Raw genomic sequence first — 18,891 nt, 5'->3', positions numbered from 1 at the left:
TGGTTGTATCACAAACTTTCAGCTGCACTTAGGGTTTGAAATTTTTGGAATTTAGTTTGCCAGAGCCATAAAACACCCTGATGATTTATGTAAAAAATACCTTTGTTTTGCATTGATAACTCACATATTTTAGGTCTACTGTGTAGTTTATTTCTAAAATGTACGTATTGTGAACAGTTCTATTTCTAGATTCCTAATAGAATCCATTTGCCTATTTCGTGATAGAGTAACAAAGGGGGAAATAAAAACAAATTGCCAGCTTTGATGGTGAAGATATTATTTATTGTTATCACCAATTTAGTTGCAATTTATAATGGAAACCAAAAATTGGATCTACTGAAACTTTTGCAAAACAGTGACAACAAAAATAATCTCCAAATTGAATCCTCCAAAAAATTTCAAGCCCTACCTATAACATAGACTATTATCTACAATAGTGTAAACATGATCAGAACTCCATCAAATGTAGTAGTTTCAGTTACTACTGCTAAACATGAGCTCATTGTCTTCTATGAAATATTGATCTTCTACATATCAGAATAATGTTTCTGTTCAATTGGAAACTACACATATAACCAGATAGTAAAAGAGTTATGGAGTTCATCACAATAAAACCCTCTGTTTGAAATTATGTCTTTTATTCTGTCTTCATATTATGGCAAGAAGTTGAAAATGATTTTAAAAATAGGACTTGATTTCTGTACTAGACTGTAAGACACAGCTGTCATACATGGCAGAAGCTTCCTATGAAAACACCAGTGGTTCCTTGTGGAGAAACTTCAAGAAACATCATCTGCTTGCATGCAAACTATTACCAAAATACTAAGGCAAAATATAAACCTACCTTTGCAATCAGCTGCAAATTTGATTAAAATATTTAGGTTGACTCCTTCATTTCAAAGTTTAATAATTTCACACCTTTAAAAGAAAATCCAAAATCCAAAGACTTGTTCATCAGAATTATTTCAATGCTTCATGGCAATTTATTTTGACTGAGTATTTGGTTGTAGCTTGCAGACTGTATTATGGCTAGGGCTTGATGTCCTTCGAGGCTTCATTCACCAACTAAATCTTCATAACTTCACTTTCCAAATTCTGTTTTAATATTTCCAAAAACACCAAGTCTATATAAAAGTAAAATTTTGCCCTCTTTACTTAGTTTACAATCTGAGATATATGGTATTGAAACATTAATTTATTGCTCTACTTCATAAATTGAACATCATAGTGCTATAATGCATGCTATTTTATGCAGTTGAAATCTTCTTCGTTCCTTCAAAAATGCTTCATATGTCTTTCACTGGCATTAGAAAGCACACAGCATTTCTAACATAGTGTCCCTCCACCAGCATCAGTTTATGTTTATTATAAAAGTTTTAAACATTAGCTAGATCCCACTTGCCATTAACCACATTCCCCCACCCCCCACCCCCACAATTTTCTAAAGTGTGATAAGGATGCCCTCACCCCAAGAACAATTACATCAGTTTATCAATTTGGAATGATTCTAAAATTAATTTTTTCTTCAAAGATTCACTTCAAGCTCAATCACACACAACTAGTTTTGCGTTGAGTCGGACAGCTTCCGATACTTAATCAGTAATAAGAAAGTTGCAAATTATGAGACAATTATAATTGTTTCCAGCTGGGCCCTTGAATGTTAAGGAAAGAAAAACATCTGAAAATTGCCATTGGTGAGAATCAATAGCTGTTCACAGTACAGAAAATATTTTCCAAAATGACTTTCCTCTTTTATGATTCTGCATTCTCTTCTTTTTTCATTGCCTGTAAATAAACAGGAAATAAATTAGAACATAGAACTCTGTCATGAATGCTGATTGTATTTGTTGTTCTTTCTAAACAAAGCAATGATACACATGTTTATAGTACTGTACCCACCATGGTCTTTTTGTACTGTCAGAATATCATATAAAGCTACTTCAACAACCCACAAGACGTTCAACCATTATTGGAAGCAACCAATCAGAATACAGCCTGTACCTCAGTCTCTGCTATGTTAATCCAATTAATGCTCCTTTTAAAAAAGTATGTGTGTGCTTGAATTAATTGAAGTCCATTTCATTCTTTTAATTTCATTTTGCTCTGTATTCATCAAAACAAAATGGCAATGTTGGCAAGAGAATGCTGTATCAATGTGCATTACAAACTATTAAAATACTTCTTCACATTGAGTAGCAAGGACCTAACTCAAGCTCTCACTTGATTCCTCTGCTTGGTGCCAAAGTCACTGCGTAACCACTAAAACTCAATGCAAATAGATGTGCAATTCATGAAAATTAGCAGCAAATGACAAGATCGTCTAGACCAGCAGCTACAAAGAGGGTGTCATGAATTATTCATTACACATTTGCCAGAAACACAATACCTGTTATTACATAGAATTTTGTTACGAGTTTGGCGTTTAAGGAGAGATTTCATCCACTAGGCCTCTCGAATTTAGAGAAATGGAGGTGATCTCCTTGAAGTTTACAAAAATCTTACAGGGCTCAATGGGTTGGATGTAAATAGGATGTTTTCATTGGCCGAGAAATCTAGAATCAGGGGTAGGCTATTTAGGACTGAGGTGATGAGAAACTCCTTTACTCAGAGGGATGCCAGACGGTGGGGGATTTATAGGGGAAGGGATGTTGTTTGGTTGGCAGGTAGAGGTAGGGAGACCAAGGTCTAAGTCAAGGTGAATTTGGGAGGAGCAATGGTCTGAAGATTGATCAGATATTGGATTAGAGTTGGTCCAAAACATGATCAGCGGTTGATTACCATCACCATTCCCACAATCCCCGCCCACAAGGATATCGAGGCCAAGAAGAATGGCTGGTGGGCAGCAGGACTGAACACCAAGAAAACTTCTTAAATAAGACTAACTTGGGAGACAATAGGTACCTCAGTCTCCCTGGGAACAAGAAGGTTGGGCTGGTTTAACCAACTCCAAAGTAGGTCTTAACTCTCCAAATTAAGATTTGCTTCATTCACCAATTGCATACACATGGGAACTTTATGTGTGATGTCAAAACATACACTGCAAGCCACTGGTCATCGCTGTGTAGTGTTTAGCTGCTGGGTGTTTGATGGTTTAATTGCAGGGTTCAAGAAGTGCCTGTAATCCAGTAACAGCTGCTACAGTGTGTAGGTTACTCATTTTGTGGTAACTTTATTCAGACAGTAAAATGTTCAAATCCAGAGCTTCAAAAGGAGTTATTTATCACAGTCATTTTTAGCCTGATGTTGCACATGAACTCACCCCAATCCCTCCAATCTTGAGGGCACCATGATACTAAAAAGGATCAACAAATACATATTTTCACATTAAGGATCAGTGCATGCACTCCTGGTTACATTGGTTCGGAGCTGCATGGATTTTTTATGATCAGCTGATGAAAAGGATAAACATTATTCATCTCACTGTTCTATAAAGTCATAGATACAGCCACTCAAGATCATTTAGCTTTGATGAAAAACACTATGATGCTGGAGGACTATGATGCTTTTTTCAACCTATCACTGCTCTGCTTTTCCCTCCTATATATTGGGCTTCCCTTTTTCCTATCTTCAGTCCTGAAGAAGGGTCCTGACCTGAAACATTGACCACCTGCTTTTCTCCACACATGCTGCCTGGCCTGCTGAGCTCCCCCAGCATCACTGTTTTTCATCGAGATATTCCAGCATCTGCAGTGCTTTCTTTCTCCATCGTTTAGCTTTTGTCAATGTAAATTGACCATATCTTGTGCATTCACTCAGCTGCAGAGAATCACCCATTTCCTGCGGCTGCTCCATTAACAGATTGAAGTTATTGCAATAAATCTAACTCTACTCCCCATTTAACACTTTGAAATCCTAATTTGTAATCATATTAGATCAAAATCATAATGGTTTTTATATAGTTTGTGTAGGTCATTCTAAATTGACCTCTTTCAGTCAGCACAATGTCCAGAAGCTGGAGATAATTGTGACCATTTTAATTCAGTATACAAGTATTAGTGAGTCATCAGCTTAATTGTTTAAATGGCAATAGTTTGGGAAAGCAAATGTGTAATGAGACCCCTGATACTCTTGTGCACCAGTTATTGAAAGTAAGCATGCAGATGTAGCAGGCAATCAAGAAAGCAAATTGTATGCTGGCCTTCACAGCAAGAAGATTCAAGTATAGGAGCAGGGATGCCCTGTTGCAATTGTACATGGCCTTCGTGAGACCACACCTTTAGTACTGTGTTCAGTTTTGGTCTTAGACCACAAGACACAGGAGCTGAATTAGGCCATTCAGCCCATCGAGTCTACTCTGCCATTCGATCATGGCTGATTTATTTTTCCCTCTCAACCCCATTCTCCTGCCTTCTCCCCATAACCTTTGATGCCCTTACTAATCAAGAACCTATCAACCTCTGCTTTAAATATACCCAATGACTTGACCTCCACAGCTGTCTGTGACAATGAATTCCACAGATTCGCCACCCTCTGGCTAAAGAAATTCCTCCTCAGCTCTGTTCTAAAGGGACGTCCTTCTATTCTGAGGCTGTGCCCTGTGGTCTTGTTGGAGAAAGGAGGTTCTCGTTATACAGAGAGTTCAGTGAAAGCTCACCAAGCAGACTCCTGGGATGGCAGGACTAACATATGAAGAGAGATTGGCTGATATATGCACTAGAAAGTTTAGATGATTGAGAGTGGGATCTCATAGGGAACTACCAATTCTAACAAGACTGGACAGACTAGATGCAGGACATTTCTGATGGCTGGGGAGTCCAGGACCAGGGATCAGAGTCTAAGAGTGAGGGGTTAGCCACTGAAGACTCCCAGAGCATGGTGAACCTGTGGAATTCCCCACCACAGAAAACTGTTGAAACCATATCATTAAATATGTTCAAGAAGTTTGATTTTCTCTTAGGGCGAGAGGGATCAAGGATACTGAATTTGCAATGATCAGCCACGATCATATTGAATGGCAAAGCAGGCTCGAAGAGTCCAATGGCCTGCCCCTGTTTTCAACATTTCTATCTCTCAATGCTAAAGAACTATTGTAATCCTCCAACATTTGAAAGTGTGATTGAGTGTGTAACGTGACCTTGTTCCTTATGATTCAGTCAGTAAGAAAGCATGTGGTACTGTACAAATCCAGGTAAGGTAACCTAGGTACCTTGAGTTAAACATTCTCAGCTTTGAACATGATATTACCAACTTCTTCAAAACTGGGACAGACCAAGAAAAATTCAGGTAGGTTTTCCCATTCCTGAGGGAATCCAGTAACGGGTTCTGGAAGTTTGCAGAGTGGATACGAGTTGCAGTTAAGTTGTATTGAACGAAATTTCACCTGATGAACAGAGGCCTGGTCTCAAGTTGCTGAACATCGTGATATAGTGCCGCATGGAAAGAACAAAATAAGTTCTCAACTGTTCACAACCTCAGGACACCCAATTAATTAAGCGATTAAGTCTGCCCCAGCAATGCACCATTCAACTCTTCATGGAGTCCCCAGTTCTGACAAAGCGTGTCGGACCTGAAATGTTAACTCTCTCTTTCCACATATAATGCTGAGCATTTCCAGCATTTTCTGTTTTTATTTCAGATTTCCAGCATCTGTAGTTTTTTTTTAATATCTGCCTCATGGAATCCCAATGGGGACATGAACATCTGCAGACTTCCCAGCTCCTGGGCTGGAAAACCTTCCTGATAATCCAGTGCCAAGTTTAATGTGATGCAGGTAATTAGGCCCTTGAAACCACTGGGAAGAAACAGCTGTCCACAAAGCAATGTCCACCTTTTCATGTATTTAAATTTTAAGTCTTTGTGGGGCTTCTTAATTGATAAGTTTACTGATTTTTTTTCTGAAAGTTTCCAAGTATTTTTGAAAGTGCACGAACATAAAAGACATTCAAAAACGATCAATTTAAGTGTCAGCTTTGAGGGCCGGGAAGTCCTGAGACAGGGCTTCACCAATTGCCAAAGCCATCGTATGTGTGCAGCTGGCTACTTCCGCCACTCGTGCTGCACTGAGCCATACCTGACTTGGGCCACGTCAATGTGCTGGGAACTAGGTTCCCAATGGAAAACTGCCCAGGACCACACTGGAAGAAACAGCACTGTCCGAGAGAAGGTGATCCATGATCTCAGGATCTACCCATTATTTTTTATAACCGGGGAGATACAAATTAGAAGATATAGAAACTAGAAATTATTTCATAACCCAAATTCTAGAAAGCAATCTGTCAATTCCATTAAGCTATCTGATTAACAAGCTGAATGGTTAAAATGAAGCCCCTTCTGCAAAGAATTCATAGCACTATTTTGAAGACAAATAAGGGACCTATCCCCATGTCTGGTCAATACTGAAACTTCAACCAACAACAAATTATCTTATCCTTGCTCCTTCTGTGTTTGTTAGAGTTTGCTGCACATTCACTGACTGTCATGTTTTCTCCACTGCATTGTTACAGCCAATGAAATATCTTGAGGCCATGAAAGGCCCCTGTATAATTTCACACTGTTGGATGATTCTACTGGCTAGAAACTGACATACAAATTAAGATGCGCATTTATCGGAAGAGTTAACAAACTACAGTACTGCAGCTTCAACAATGCAAAACATCCAGACACATAGCAAGAGTGCCCTTGGATGTTTTGACCTCAAACCATTTGGAAATGAGAGAAATGACCAAAAGCAAACCTAGATTTGAAAAAAAAACATTCTAAAAGGAGGAAAAAGGGAAATTCTGGAGCTGGGCTAGAAGAGGTTGAAAAGGTAAGGAGGGATAAAGCCATAAAGGGATTTGAAAATAACAATGAGAATTCTAAAACTGAGGTGAAGTCAGACTGAACTAGGGACATCAACACACAAACAAGCCATGGATGAAGTTAGATTTAGTGCAACTAAGATATGGGCAGCAGAATTTTGGATATGCACAAGTTGATGAGGGTGGTGCATATATGATGCCTGGTTCATGATGTATGGCACTGAGAACCATCCAAAGTGAAGTTTCAGAACAATACACAGTCACAGTCCAGCTCGGCTGCAAGAGCTCACACATCCTGCAGAGGATTAGAAAGTGAAGACTGGCCACTTCGGTAACATAAGAAGGAGCAGCTAACATCTGCGGAGCAGTAAACCAACATCAATCACCACCTTCAGGCCTGAATGAAACAGAACAGAAAACATTTTTGATAATTTCAAGAACTCCTAATGCTTTTCATTTTGTAAATGTCTCAGATTTCACACGACTCCTTCTGAGGACGGCCATAGAAACACGTGGAATGCAAAATCCCCAAAGGGAGGTCATGTCAAAAAGACTCAAATTGTTTCTGCCCAGATCTTAAACAGATGTGGGAGTTCTTTGGAGAACAAATTACTACCTCCAACTTTGCAAGGCACTACAGGACAACAGTGCTGCAAACACCAGCAACCTCTGAAAATAACTAGCATCTTCTTAAAATCATAATGTTTGATAAACTCTTGGGACTCTATAAAATTAGAAGTATGGAAGCCTTTTTGCTATTTTACAGCAAAAAAAAGTGTTCTTATAAATATAATGGATATCAGGGGAAAAAAATGCAAGTTAACAGTCCAAAAGTTATCAAACCACTAAAGAAAAGCTTAAATGAAAACAGATAATCAAATCCAGAACTGGACTGCAGATGCAACTTCCCACATTTGTCAAATTCTGTTTCAATTTTACACAGTAACCAGTGTGAATCCCTCCACACAAACTGTTGATATGTCTGATTAAAAATGTAAATGTAAGACAAATTAATTACGCATATTCTTTCAAATAGCTTGTGGAATTTTTCTTGTGATGGGTATGTCACCAGCAAGCAAACATTTAATGGCCATCCCTAGTTGCTCTTGACCAGGTGATGGTAAATTCCCACTTTGAACTACATATAGCAGTACAGACAGCAGGGAAAGCCATTGATGCAGACAAGTATTTATACATCAGGTAGTACTCAATTAGACCTGCCACCAGCACCACCACCAGTATTTTGGTGGCTTCACTTACTTGCTGTGGTACCCAAGGAAGGCTCCACCATTTGGAGGCTGAGTGACAGCTAGACCTTGGATAGTGATCCAGTCTAACTGTTTCTAAATGCATTCAGAAACAGTAGAAATGGATTCAAATTAATAACAATTTGATAAACATTAGTTAAAAGCACATTATATTTCTGTTAATTAAAAACATGTACACAGTGAAATAAAGAAAAATAAAAAAAATTCTTTGCTAAACTTAAGTCGATGGCTCCAAACAAAGGAATGGGATCTCTGCTTGTATACCCGTCATTGCTGGTAGAAATCTGGTGTGCTGGATGTGGTGTATGCCACCCCTCCCTCAGCTCTGTACACTCCAATGGCACCCTGGAGCCTGGGGAGAGGGATGGCAGCAGTGCGTTCCACACGTGAAGGAAGCACAGAGGCCAAAGACGCACAAAGCAGTGGAGGGCAAATGGCTCACAGTTTCGTAGCACAATCTGACTCAACAGGTCCAAGAGACAGCTTGAAGAGAGAAGGGACTGAAGGAACTGAAAAGTAGACAAGTCTTTTCCAGTCATTTTCTAAACCTAAAAACTCATCTACCCTGTTAGTTTTTGTGCTCACTGACAATCAATGTGATCCAGGTTCAAACCAATGAATTATAAATAATGACTAGATATCTTTACTGATACCTACTATGTTCAGGCTATAATAAGTGTTGGATACACTGATCATCAAACACCCCCCTCCACCCAAGAGGAAGGGACGTTTACCCTACATAAGTTACTGGTCAGTAAAAATGAACGTAAATCTATCAAATTAATAACCAAATGATTCAAGTAACAGTGATTTTATGCCACGTTATACAATATTCAGCTTATTATTATAAGGCTATTTAAAGGTATGTAATATTTTACAAACTTAAAAAGTATCCAGTATTCTAAACTTTCCAAACTTGGAAAGGATTTCCGTGTTGTGATGTGACAGAAGGTTCAGATTTAACTTACCGTTTTGAAAAACTGGCGGCCTAGGTAGGAGGTAGCCATGCTGGTTAGATTTTTTCCACTTCCTATTTTGCATTTTATATAACCATACAGATTAGACCCTTGTAGTGTAACACCCATGATAACCACAGCCTGTTCCAAAGGAAAGAAAACAGTAAGAACACTTGCAAAAACAATGGAAACAAAACGATCTCCGCCTCAACCATTGAGTTTGCAAAAGTGCATGTAGAATAACATTTAATACTGTCTTTACCTCTACACTAATCACCATCACCAACCATTTTAGATTTATTTCATGAATTACTTGAATTTTTAAAAGGACACGATTGGCACAAGTACAACAATTTGTGTTTATGCAGTAATCATTTAAAATTTGGAAAATTTTGCATTCCTTGCTTTTATGCAATGGTACCTCGAAATAATCAACATAATTTTCAAAACAAGATTCTAAATCACTGAATAAAGCTATGCAGCAGGTCAGAAACTTACCAGCCATTTCAGTTTAAAAGAAAAAAAAGTACTGAAGACAAAAATGACCCACATGATAGGACAGATGATTAATCCTAGCCAAAAGATTTTGGATTCGGCTTCAGAAGAGACTCTCTTCCCTTTTCCTGAAGGCTATGAAAATCATACAAAAATTAAATGAAAACTATATGTTCTATTCTTCATCTCATGACATATATTTCAGTGCACCAATTGTCAATGTGATTCAATTTAACCGATTCTCTGCTTTCAACTAAGTATCAATAAAAGGTATTTACAAGATTACTCATTTAAACATTTTAGCTTTCCATTCATTGTTTCCACATTATTTTCCCCACTAGTTTATATTGTTTATTCAGGTTAGATTGTTTCCTTCAATATTACCTTATTTTCACTGTTATGATTATGGAAGCATCATATGGTGGCTCTTTGTTCATTACAAGTGTTTGGTTTAACAAAGCAAATGTTAAGTCACAAATAATGCACCCATCCCACCAATATAGTCAGACTGAGCAAGACCAACTACTAGACGGAAATTATGCTTCCGAGTTTCAAGGAGGACGAATATACCCAGTGTAGGTTGTAGATCATAACATAAAAGCTTATTTTGCTCTCATTTAAACAAAGAAACAAACATTTGGTCAAGCATACCTTCCTGGCCTCAAAGACCCAGCGACTCTTTCCGTCATCATCAACCTGATTCCACCAACGTAGCCCCACTAGTAGTCTCCCAGTGATATTCTTTACCAGAGATAGAAACAGGGCAAATAACTGAAGGATCAGGTTTTCCACATTTATTTATGCCACATAATCATAGTGATATTAATAATACATATCATTGCATAAATGTATGATTTTTAGCTAAAATGTACAATGATGATTTAAAACATGCCATCAATTTAAAAGTAAAACACTGCAGATGATAGAAATCTGATTAAAAAATGAAATGCTAGAAATATTCAGCAAGTCAGGCAGCATCTGTAGAGAAAGAAACAGAGTCAAAGACCAATCATCAGAACTGAGAAAAGTTTTTGCAAGAATTCAAATATGCATTAGCAGGAATTCTGTGCAGAAGTGAATATTTGACTATGAACAGCAGTCAAGTGAGAGGTATGGTAGCAAAGCAGTTCCAGTTGCTAGACTGGCAACTGGAGGCCTGGACAACTGAACCACAGTTGTAACTCATACCATGGTATCTGGGAACTAATGAAGTCTGGAATAAAAAGCTGCCATCAGCAACACTGACCATACAACTACTAGCCTGTCATAAAAACTCATCTCTTTCACAGCAGGAAATCCACCATCCTTACCCGATCTGAACCACTCCAGACACTTCAATATACACTGGTGCCCTGTTCAGAGCATACTACAATTTGTTAAAGTGCTTTTGTTTCTCATGTCACTGTACTTGACTGTACACTTACCTCACTGTGCTTCAGAAACAGACATCTGCTTGGGCTGTGTTCGACTGCCCCCCACTGGCACTCCACCAATGAACTGCCCCATAGATCAGTGAGGAGAGGCTGCCTCTGAAGGCTAGTACTGGGCTGGCCAGGGTGAGCAATGTGGATGCTCAGTGCTGAAATGGGGCTCAGGGCTGCACCCTGGGTTGTAGGGTAAGTGCAGGCCATTGGTAGGCCCTGGCAGCACCCACCCCATGTACTGACAGATCGCCAGATCCTACGGTCTCCCTCATTGCCTCCTATAGGGCATAATGAAACCGGCACTTCCCTCCTCCTCTTAGTTTGGCTGCAAAGCTCTCCCCAGCCCAGGGATTTCCCTGTGCTAACAAAAGATAAGCCCAGTGGAGTTATGCAGGCAATCAAAGAGTAGGGAAGACAGCAGCTTCAGTCACATCCAACAGGAGGTGACGAGGAAGGCCTAGGATCCAGGAAGGCTGTTAAACATGGAGGAGACACTGCCAGTCCCCACAAGTGCAGCCCTGAGCCCCTCATTTCTGCCACAACACCAGCCCTCAGCGGCACGCCCTCCACAATGAGCTACGGGGTGAATCATTGCTGGATTCATGCCAGGTTCCCAGCACCACAGTCCCTGGCACAGCAGCACTGTCCATAACTCATTTCTCCATACACAAGGTTCCAATGACCTCCTTTAGTTCTGATCTGTTCGCACTCCCTTTCTGGGAACATCCTGAGCACTAAGCAGGGTACCACTGCAGCTGACTCTTAAATGGCCTCAGGAGCATTCAAGAATGCACAAATAAATGCTGGTCTTACTTCCAAATAAATAATAATTACAACAGCTACTTATTTAGTAAAAGTTATTTGGATTTGTACATTTAAATTGTTGTGTAATAAAAATATTTTATGGTAGGCAGAAATAATTTAAGAAAACATGATTACTTCCCAACTAATTCTGTTTCTTAATACAATGTCACTGCTGCACATCTGGAGCACTACTTTATCTTGTCTAACTTACAAGTATATTCAAACTTTTAGAATCCTGTCACCTACATAACCTGCTAAGTATGTGCTCATTACTTCATTTGACTGGTTACATATTTTTCTGAGCATTTTTCACACAGCCTGGGATTTTGGCGAGCAATGCAAAATATATCACAAGTACTCAAAGTTCCAGAAACTGCTGGGAAAATAACAGTGGCCTCATGGCACAAGTTATTTTCACAGTGTTTTAAAAAAAATATGATTTGCAGCAAGGAAGGGATATACCACAACTTGTGATATCACCATGAACGGTCAGACAACTGCTGCAAAATTAATCTGTCACAAAACCATGAAATGTCTCAAAGCCTTTTTACTTGAAGATGCTGAGGGGTGGCCTGACAAACCCATAAAACGATGAAAGATTTTGACAGAGTTGACAAGGAGGTTCCATGTTAGGACATGAGCAAAGCTGAAAGCCATCAATATACCATGGTCACCAAGAATTCCAATGTGGAATTCAGAAAAAACTTCTTTACCTGAAAAGTGGTGACAATGTGGAATTCCTATTGCAAGTAATAGTTAGTGTGGAAAATATAGATATGTTCACGAGGCAAAATAAGTGTATGATGCAGAAGGAACCGAGGATTGTTATCAATCTGCCCATTAGTTTCATGAATTTGTCCATAAATACGAATGAATTATGCTGCAGATAGGCTAGTATTTAATGTTGCAAGGACCCTGATAATGATGGAACATACTGTCTTGACAAGGTCTTGACCAGCAAGAAAGCGTTTGAAACTGTGGAGTTTCATTCGTGCAAGTGGTAAGTTGCTGCTAGAGGTTTTCCTAATCTATTTTTGTTACATCTTATTTTACCCACTTTTCCCTCTCAATCCAATCTTCCTTTTGTTCTCCTTACTTCTACATCTGTACCTGACATAATCTGAGTTCCTTATTTGTTTCTCCAAGTCAATTGCTCTGATTCTTTATCTTTTTTACTAGATTAGTTGTTGGTCCCTTGGCCCCAACATTGATGAATAACCACATGGTTTTACTCCAGTATTATCAATCAGTCTTTAAGGCAAAAAAAAATCTGTTCTGCAGCAAAGGTGAAAGATCCTGATCCTGCTGACAGATTCAGCACTCCAACCTTTGACTCACTAGACTGAGTGTGAACACCAAGACAGCAAACTTTGTTTTGACAAATGTTCAAATAAAAGAGAACTCAGGAAGTTCGGAGTAAGAAGAAAAATCAGCTTTTACTTTCACTTAATTTACAAAATAATGTAAGGAGGCTTTACATCAAGGCAACTAAGCATACTTCTGAAAAGAGAGAACAAATTCAGAAATATAGCCAGTCACATTTGGTAAAAAAAAATGAAAAAGGAACAATCATGTTTTGCCAAATAGCTCTTTCTAATTTCTAAAGAAAGTACCCATTTAGCTCAAAGAAAGCACTGGATAGAGTCCAGTGGTGTAAAATACAATCTTACAGATAATTTCCCTCAACTGAACAACTACGTTAAGTGTTCCAAATGTTACTTACTTTTACAGTCCAGAAGTCACAAGATAGGAGCAATATTATTGTCACAAAGCAGGCGATAAAACTATCGCTGAGGAATTCACAAAGAAGGTAGACAACTATTGCACTAATTCGGAAAAATAGGTGGAAGAAACATGCCACTGGATGTCTTTAAAAAAAAGAAAAATATTTTAGTAAATCAATTTTGGATTTTTCACAATACAGTCACAAAACTACAGCACAACAGGTGGACACCAAAAGGCTTGGCAAAGATCTATGCTTGACAGAGCGTCATAGAAGGCGGAAAGAGAAATAGAAAGGTGAAGGGATCGTGGGAAAGAATTTCAGGGCTTGGTAATTCTAACTGTATCATGATTAGATTCAGGGATAAGCTGAAACTGAGAGTAAAGATCTGTTGGATTATGTGACTGAAGGTGACTGCAGGCACAGGGAGGGGAGAGGCTGTGAAAGGATTTGAAAACCAACAATGAGAATTTTAAAATCAAGGTATGGCTTAACCAGGGGTCAGTGTAGATCAGGGGGGTGATGGACAAATGGGATTTCACGAGAGTTGGGAAAGAGACACCAAAGCACTGGATGATCTGAGGGGAATTAAATAACTAGAGTCTAGCCAGGAATGCATTTGAATAGTAAAGCTGGCAATAATAACAGCGTGGATAAGAGTTTCAGCATCAAATGAGTTGAAGCAAGATCAGAGTCAGTGAATGTTATGTAGGTGTTTTCAGAGATGTTACATGCAGTTCAACTCGTGGACAGATGCGACAGACATTGCAAACAGTCTGGTTCCATTCAGACAATTGTCAAGAAGAGCAATGAAGTCAGTACGTGGGGAATGGAGCTTGGGAAAGGGTCAAAAAAGGTTATACACACAGAGCGGGTAATTTGCTGCCATTTGGCCCAGAAAACAGCTGGATTTCCTAAAATAAAGCATCAGAGTTGAGGACTTGACTAATGGCAACTAAAAGAGCCAGAACTGAAACTACCTTCTCATTCATTTGATCTGTCTGATATAAAAACTAACAATACGTACATAGGACAGTACAGCACAGGAACAGGCCCTTTGGCCCACAATCTCTGCCAACTACGATGCCAATTTAAACCACATCTGCCTGTACTTGGTCTGTATCCCCCCCCATTCCCTGCCTGTTCATGTGTCTGTCTAAATGCCCCTTAAACATTGCTATTGATTCTGCTCCCACCACCTCCCTGGCAGCACATTTAAAGGAGATTGACATGGCAGGTTCTTTTACCACTCTCTATGTAAAACAACTTGTCGTGTCAACCTCCTTTAAACTTTCTCCCTCTCACCTTAAAGCTACACCCTCTAGTATTTGATATTTCCATCCTACATATTTCGATCTACATATTTGAACAATTTTATGATAGGCATAGACAGGGTATTAACTGTGACACCCAACACAAATGCACAGTGAGACAGACAACATCTTCCTGCACATCACAAGTGTGTGTGTGTACACTACACAGGTTTGATACTTCCTACTTCATCTGTCTAATATCTGGATTGACCTTTCAAGAATATCAGCTTTGACTTCACTCCTACTGTTAACTCCTTCCTTATTACAAAATTTCCCCCCCAATGATCATCCTTAAAGAGATGACTCCTCTTGAAGCTGAACCTGTTACCCTGCTAACCCTGGAGTTAAATCCCCTTAGAGCAAACCTGAACTCACAGCTCAGCTGGTACATCCCTCAGACCCCGTGTTGGAACCGTCACCATACCCCCAACCAATTTACAGATGTAAGCTCTCTATTCAACTAACCCTCCCATAGAACTTAACTCCATTTCCCAGACCTCTCACAGAACTAACTCTACCTGGAATGTCCATTCTTACAGAGTTAATTTCTTAGAGCTGAACTTTCCCTTTGCTGCAGTTAAATCCTTACAGAACTAATCACTCCGCATTTCCAGAGTTAAAACGGAATACAGCCAACTCCACTTCACCCCAATGGGGCTAAAGAACTCCCCTTCTCGTCCTCTTCATTCAATTAACAACTCCCCCACCCCAAGCCCCAGGTAACCCCTGCCCTTCAATATAAGCCTGGCAATTCAATCCCCACCACCCGGGGAAACGCTGCCCCCTCCCCAACCCACCCTCCAGAACTGACCACTGACAGTCCCCGCACCCTCCACATTACCGGATCTTCTTTTTCTTCGGTCTTCGCTGTCCCTCGTCTTCAGCATCAAAGAGCGACACGTCTTCCGCGTCATCGCTAGACTCCTGCAAGCAGAGAGGCAGAGACCGACCGGTGAGCAACAGGATCGGGAAGGGGAATCGCTGCCGGAGCGGGGTGGGGCGGGGCGGGACGAGCCGGGGTTGCCCCTGCCCCCGGGGGTTGATCCCGATGCCCCCCTCTCACCTGCCGCATCATCACTGCGCTCCGCCATTGACAGCACTTCCTCACCACGTGCCGCTTGTTTACCGGTCAGGACCCGCGGGATGTCGGGCACTCGCCGGAGACGGTGGGCCGGCGGGCGGGGGAATACAGCGGAACGGAGCCGTCCGCGGCTCCGAATCTTCACCTCCGCCGCGTTCTGTTGTGGAACGTGGCGGTCCCTGTGCATTGATGAACGTTCCAAAAATTGCAACAATGGACGAGGTCACGTGCGGTGGAAATCGCAGACACTTCCGCGCAAGTCGTGGTCTTTCCTCAAATCGTCTTCATTCTGTTGCTTTCTTTGTTAGTGAGGATTTTACCATTCAGGCTGTAAATATTTTTTTGATTTCCCCTGCTTTATGTGGGGCTTGATTAAAAAGGCGAAAGTGGCGGCCGCATTGCAGGCAGCAAGGACCAACAATGGTTGATGGGGGCAGTGTGTTTGGTGACGCCAGACTCAGTGAGAGATATCCTGCTGACTAGCAGACGGGCAGGGTGGGTTTTTTTGCCCCGTGTACTTTTAACGTGGAGGAACTGTCGCCGCCTTGGGTTGATTGCAAAGTTCTGAGCGGGAAGAGGTTGTTGAGCATGTTGTGGGAGATGAGATGAGATTGCTCCGAGAGCGGGCAGTGGCTTGATGGACTGAATGGCCTGTGTTGTAAGGAGAAGTATTGAGCTTTACCCAGTGGCTGTCATTTAGTAAATTTCAGCCCGAACTGTTTAACAGGCATCACGATATAATCTCCACACTGGAGATTTCATATTTCTTTAGAAGGCCGTTTGGCCCATTGAGCCGATTCTAGCTCTGAGCGATTCCATCAATACCACTACTCATCAGTTTTCGCCGGGTGCTTTGATTTCTTCTCGCATCCCAAAGACGTACATGTTAGTGGGTTAATTGGCCACTGTTAGTTGCCTGTAGTGTGTTGGTGAGTGGTAGAATATGGGGATATGGGGGGGGGGGGGGGGGGGGGGGGGGAAGTTAATGGAAGTATGAGAAGTATAGGTTACAGGGAAATGGGATTGGTTTGTGAGCTACTGTAGACTCAATGGGCTGAAATGGCTTCCTAGGTTGTAAGGAACTTTTGAAGTACACATGCAAATGAGAGTCTTAAATTGAAGGGGGCTGTAAGCATAACCTGGTTGGGCTAGGATTTAGAAACCAGAATTTTGGATTGACTTAAAGTCTTAGATGTGATGAATTGTAAAATACCAGAATCAAATGATTATCTGTAAATTGAGATTAATTTGTATCTTGCTAGTTTTGATGTTACAAAAGAACAGTTGAAATTTAATACTAGACAGTGAGAAGATAAGATTTGATACATGGATATTCAAATGCATTTTATTCATCATTCCATATAACTTGGTTTGATTATTTCAGTGCAACATATGTGTAATATTTAGCGTTACAGTCCTGGTAATAGTGACCTTGGAACTACAAGTTGTCATTTATGTACTCAGCACTTTGCTTTTATTTCAAGTAACAGGTCATCTAGCATCTACAGTATTTTAATTTTACATTGTCATTGTAAGTAGTTAGAATGGAATTAATTTTCCTTCCCCAGCCTAGCCTAGGGTTGATTGCACACCAGTTACACAGCCATGTGGTTGACTCTTAAATACCCCCAGCTAGTCTCTCAGTTCAAAGGGCAGTTAGGAAAGGGTGATAAATGCTGACCTAACCAGTGATTAAGATATTCTGCAATTGCATTTAAAAAAAAAATGCCTTCCCAGTTTTTGAGGCCATAGGGCTATAACGCAGGTTGTTAGACAAACATTTGGCAGATATTTGATGTTGGAAATGGGAGTGCTGTTTCATTACGGAGGTTTTTTTTAAACTATATAAGGCAGCATTTGGCATTTCAAAGATGACTTTCTGATTTTTAAATGCCATTAATTGAATAGCAGGCACGGCAGTGTAGTGGTTAGCATAACGCTATTACAGCACCAGCGACCCAGGTTCAATTCCAGCCGCTGCCTGTAATGAGTTTGTATGTTCTCCCTGTGACTGCATGGGTTTCCTCCGGGTGCTCCGGTTTCCTCCCACATTGCAAAGACGTACAGGTTAGGAGTTTGGGTATGCTATGTTGGCGCCCGAAGCGTGGCAACACTTGCAGGCTGCCCCCAGAACACTCTACATAAAAGATGCGTTTCACTGTGTGTTTTGATGTACATGTGACTGATAAATAAATCTTATGGTGTAGATAGCACCTCCAATAATTGGTACACATTAAACACTGATATTAATATTTTTCATCTATATGCAATATCTGGGCTATGTCTTAAGCTTTCCTACTACATCGTAGTTAATTAATCTGAGTCTCTATTTATTGCATTTCTTATGATTTAATCAACTGTGGTTTTAGTTATCCCTGCCATTTATTTGCATTGTTTTCCTTTTAGAAAGCCCGATGCTGTAATGTACAAGATGGTTTCGTTATTAACCTTTAGCTCTCCAAGATGTCCAGCAATGTTAAGAAACAATATCTGTAGAAAGAGAGACCATTAACATTTCAAGTTCAGGACCCACCATCAAGTAGCAGAGAAGTTGGGAGAGGGATGGGTGGATCAAAGGGCCCATCTCTGGTAGGTCGAGACAAGGAGACATAATATGGCTGACGCGAAACTGTGGGCGCTGGAATCTGCAGGAACTCAGCAGGTCAGGCAGCATCTATGGAGGGAAATGGACAATCAAAATTTTGGGTTGAGACCCTTCATCCAGACTGAATAATATGACTGTTAAGTAGTGGTTAAGATCAGATTTAAGCTTCTTTGTATTGTGTTGCTAATTGTAAGGTAATGGGATGTGCCCAACAGGTCAGACGAGACAAAAAAGCTGTAGAAAAAAAACTGAGCCAACGTGATGGCAGGCAGAAATGGCCAGTTCTGATACAGACAGAAAGAGGGAGTTACCTGTAGTTGGAGAATTCAGTATAGTATCCAACAGGCTGCAGTGTGCCCAGAGAGAAGATGAGGTCTTGTTCCTCAAGCTTGCATCGGGCCTTGTTGTAACAGTTCAGAAGGCCACAGACACAAATGTCAGAATGCGAAATGTAAATTAAAGTGGCAGGCAATCGGAACTTT

The 18,891-nt window shown here is 40.4% G+C and overlaps 1 protein-coding gene across 1 annotated transcript; it reads right to left on the bottom strand.

Annotated features, from left to right (window-relative positions):
- Positions 1–260: 260 nt before the first annotated feature.
- Positions 261–16,132, bottom strand: tvp23b (trans-golgi network vesicle protein 23 homolog B (S. cerevisiae)). The gene is made up of 7 exons (XM_052033080.1): positions 15,787–16,132; positions 15,565–15,647; positions 13,411–13,555; positions 10,111–10,200; positions 9,463–9,594; positions 8,977–9,105; positions 261–1,785 (listed from the first exon to the last, which is right to left on the bottom strand). The coding sequence occupies exons 1-7, from the start codon at positions 15,796–15,798 to the stop codon at positions 1,753–1,755; spliced, it is 624 nt and encodes a 207-aa protein (XP_051889040.1). The 5' UTR covers positions 15,799–16,132; the 3' UTR covers positions 261–1,752.
- Positions 16,133–18,891: the final 2,759 nt, after the last annotated feature.

The sequence above is a fragment of the Pristis pectinata genome, chromosome 18, assembly GCF_009764475.1.
Source record: "Pristis pectinata isolate sPriPec2 chromosome 18, sPriPec2.1.pri, whole genome shotgun sequence".
Taxonomy (NCBI): Eukaryota; Metazoa; Chordata; class Chondrichthyes; order Rhinopristiformes; family Pristidae; genus Pristis; species Pristis pectinata.
Note: the sequence above shows the minus strand (reverse complement) of the source record. Positions and strands in the feature narration are given on the sequence as shown.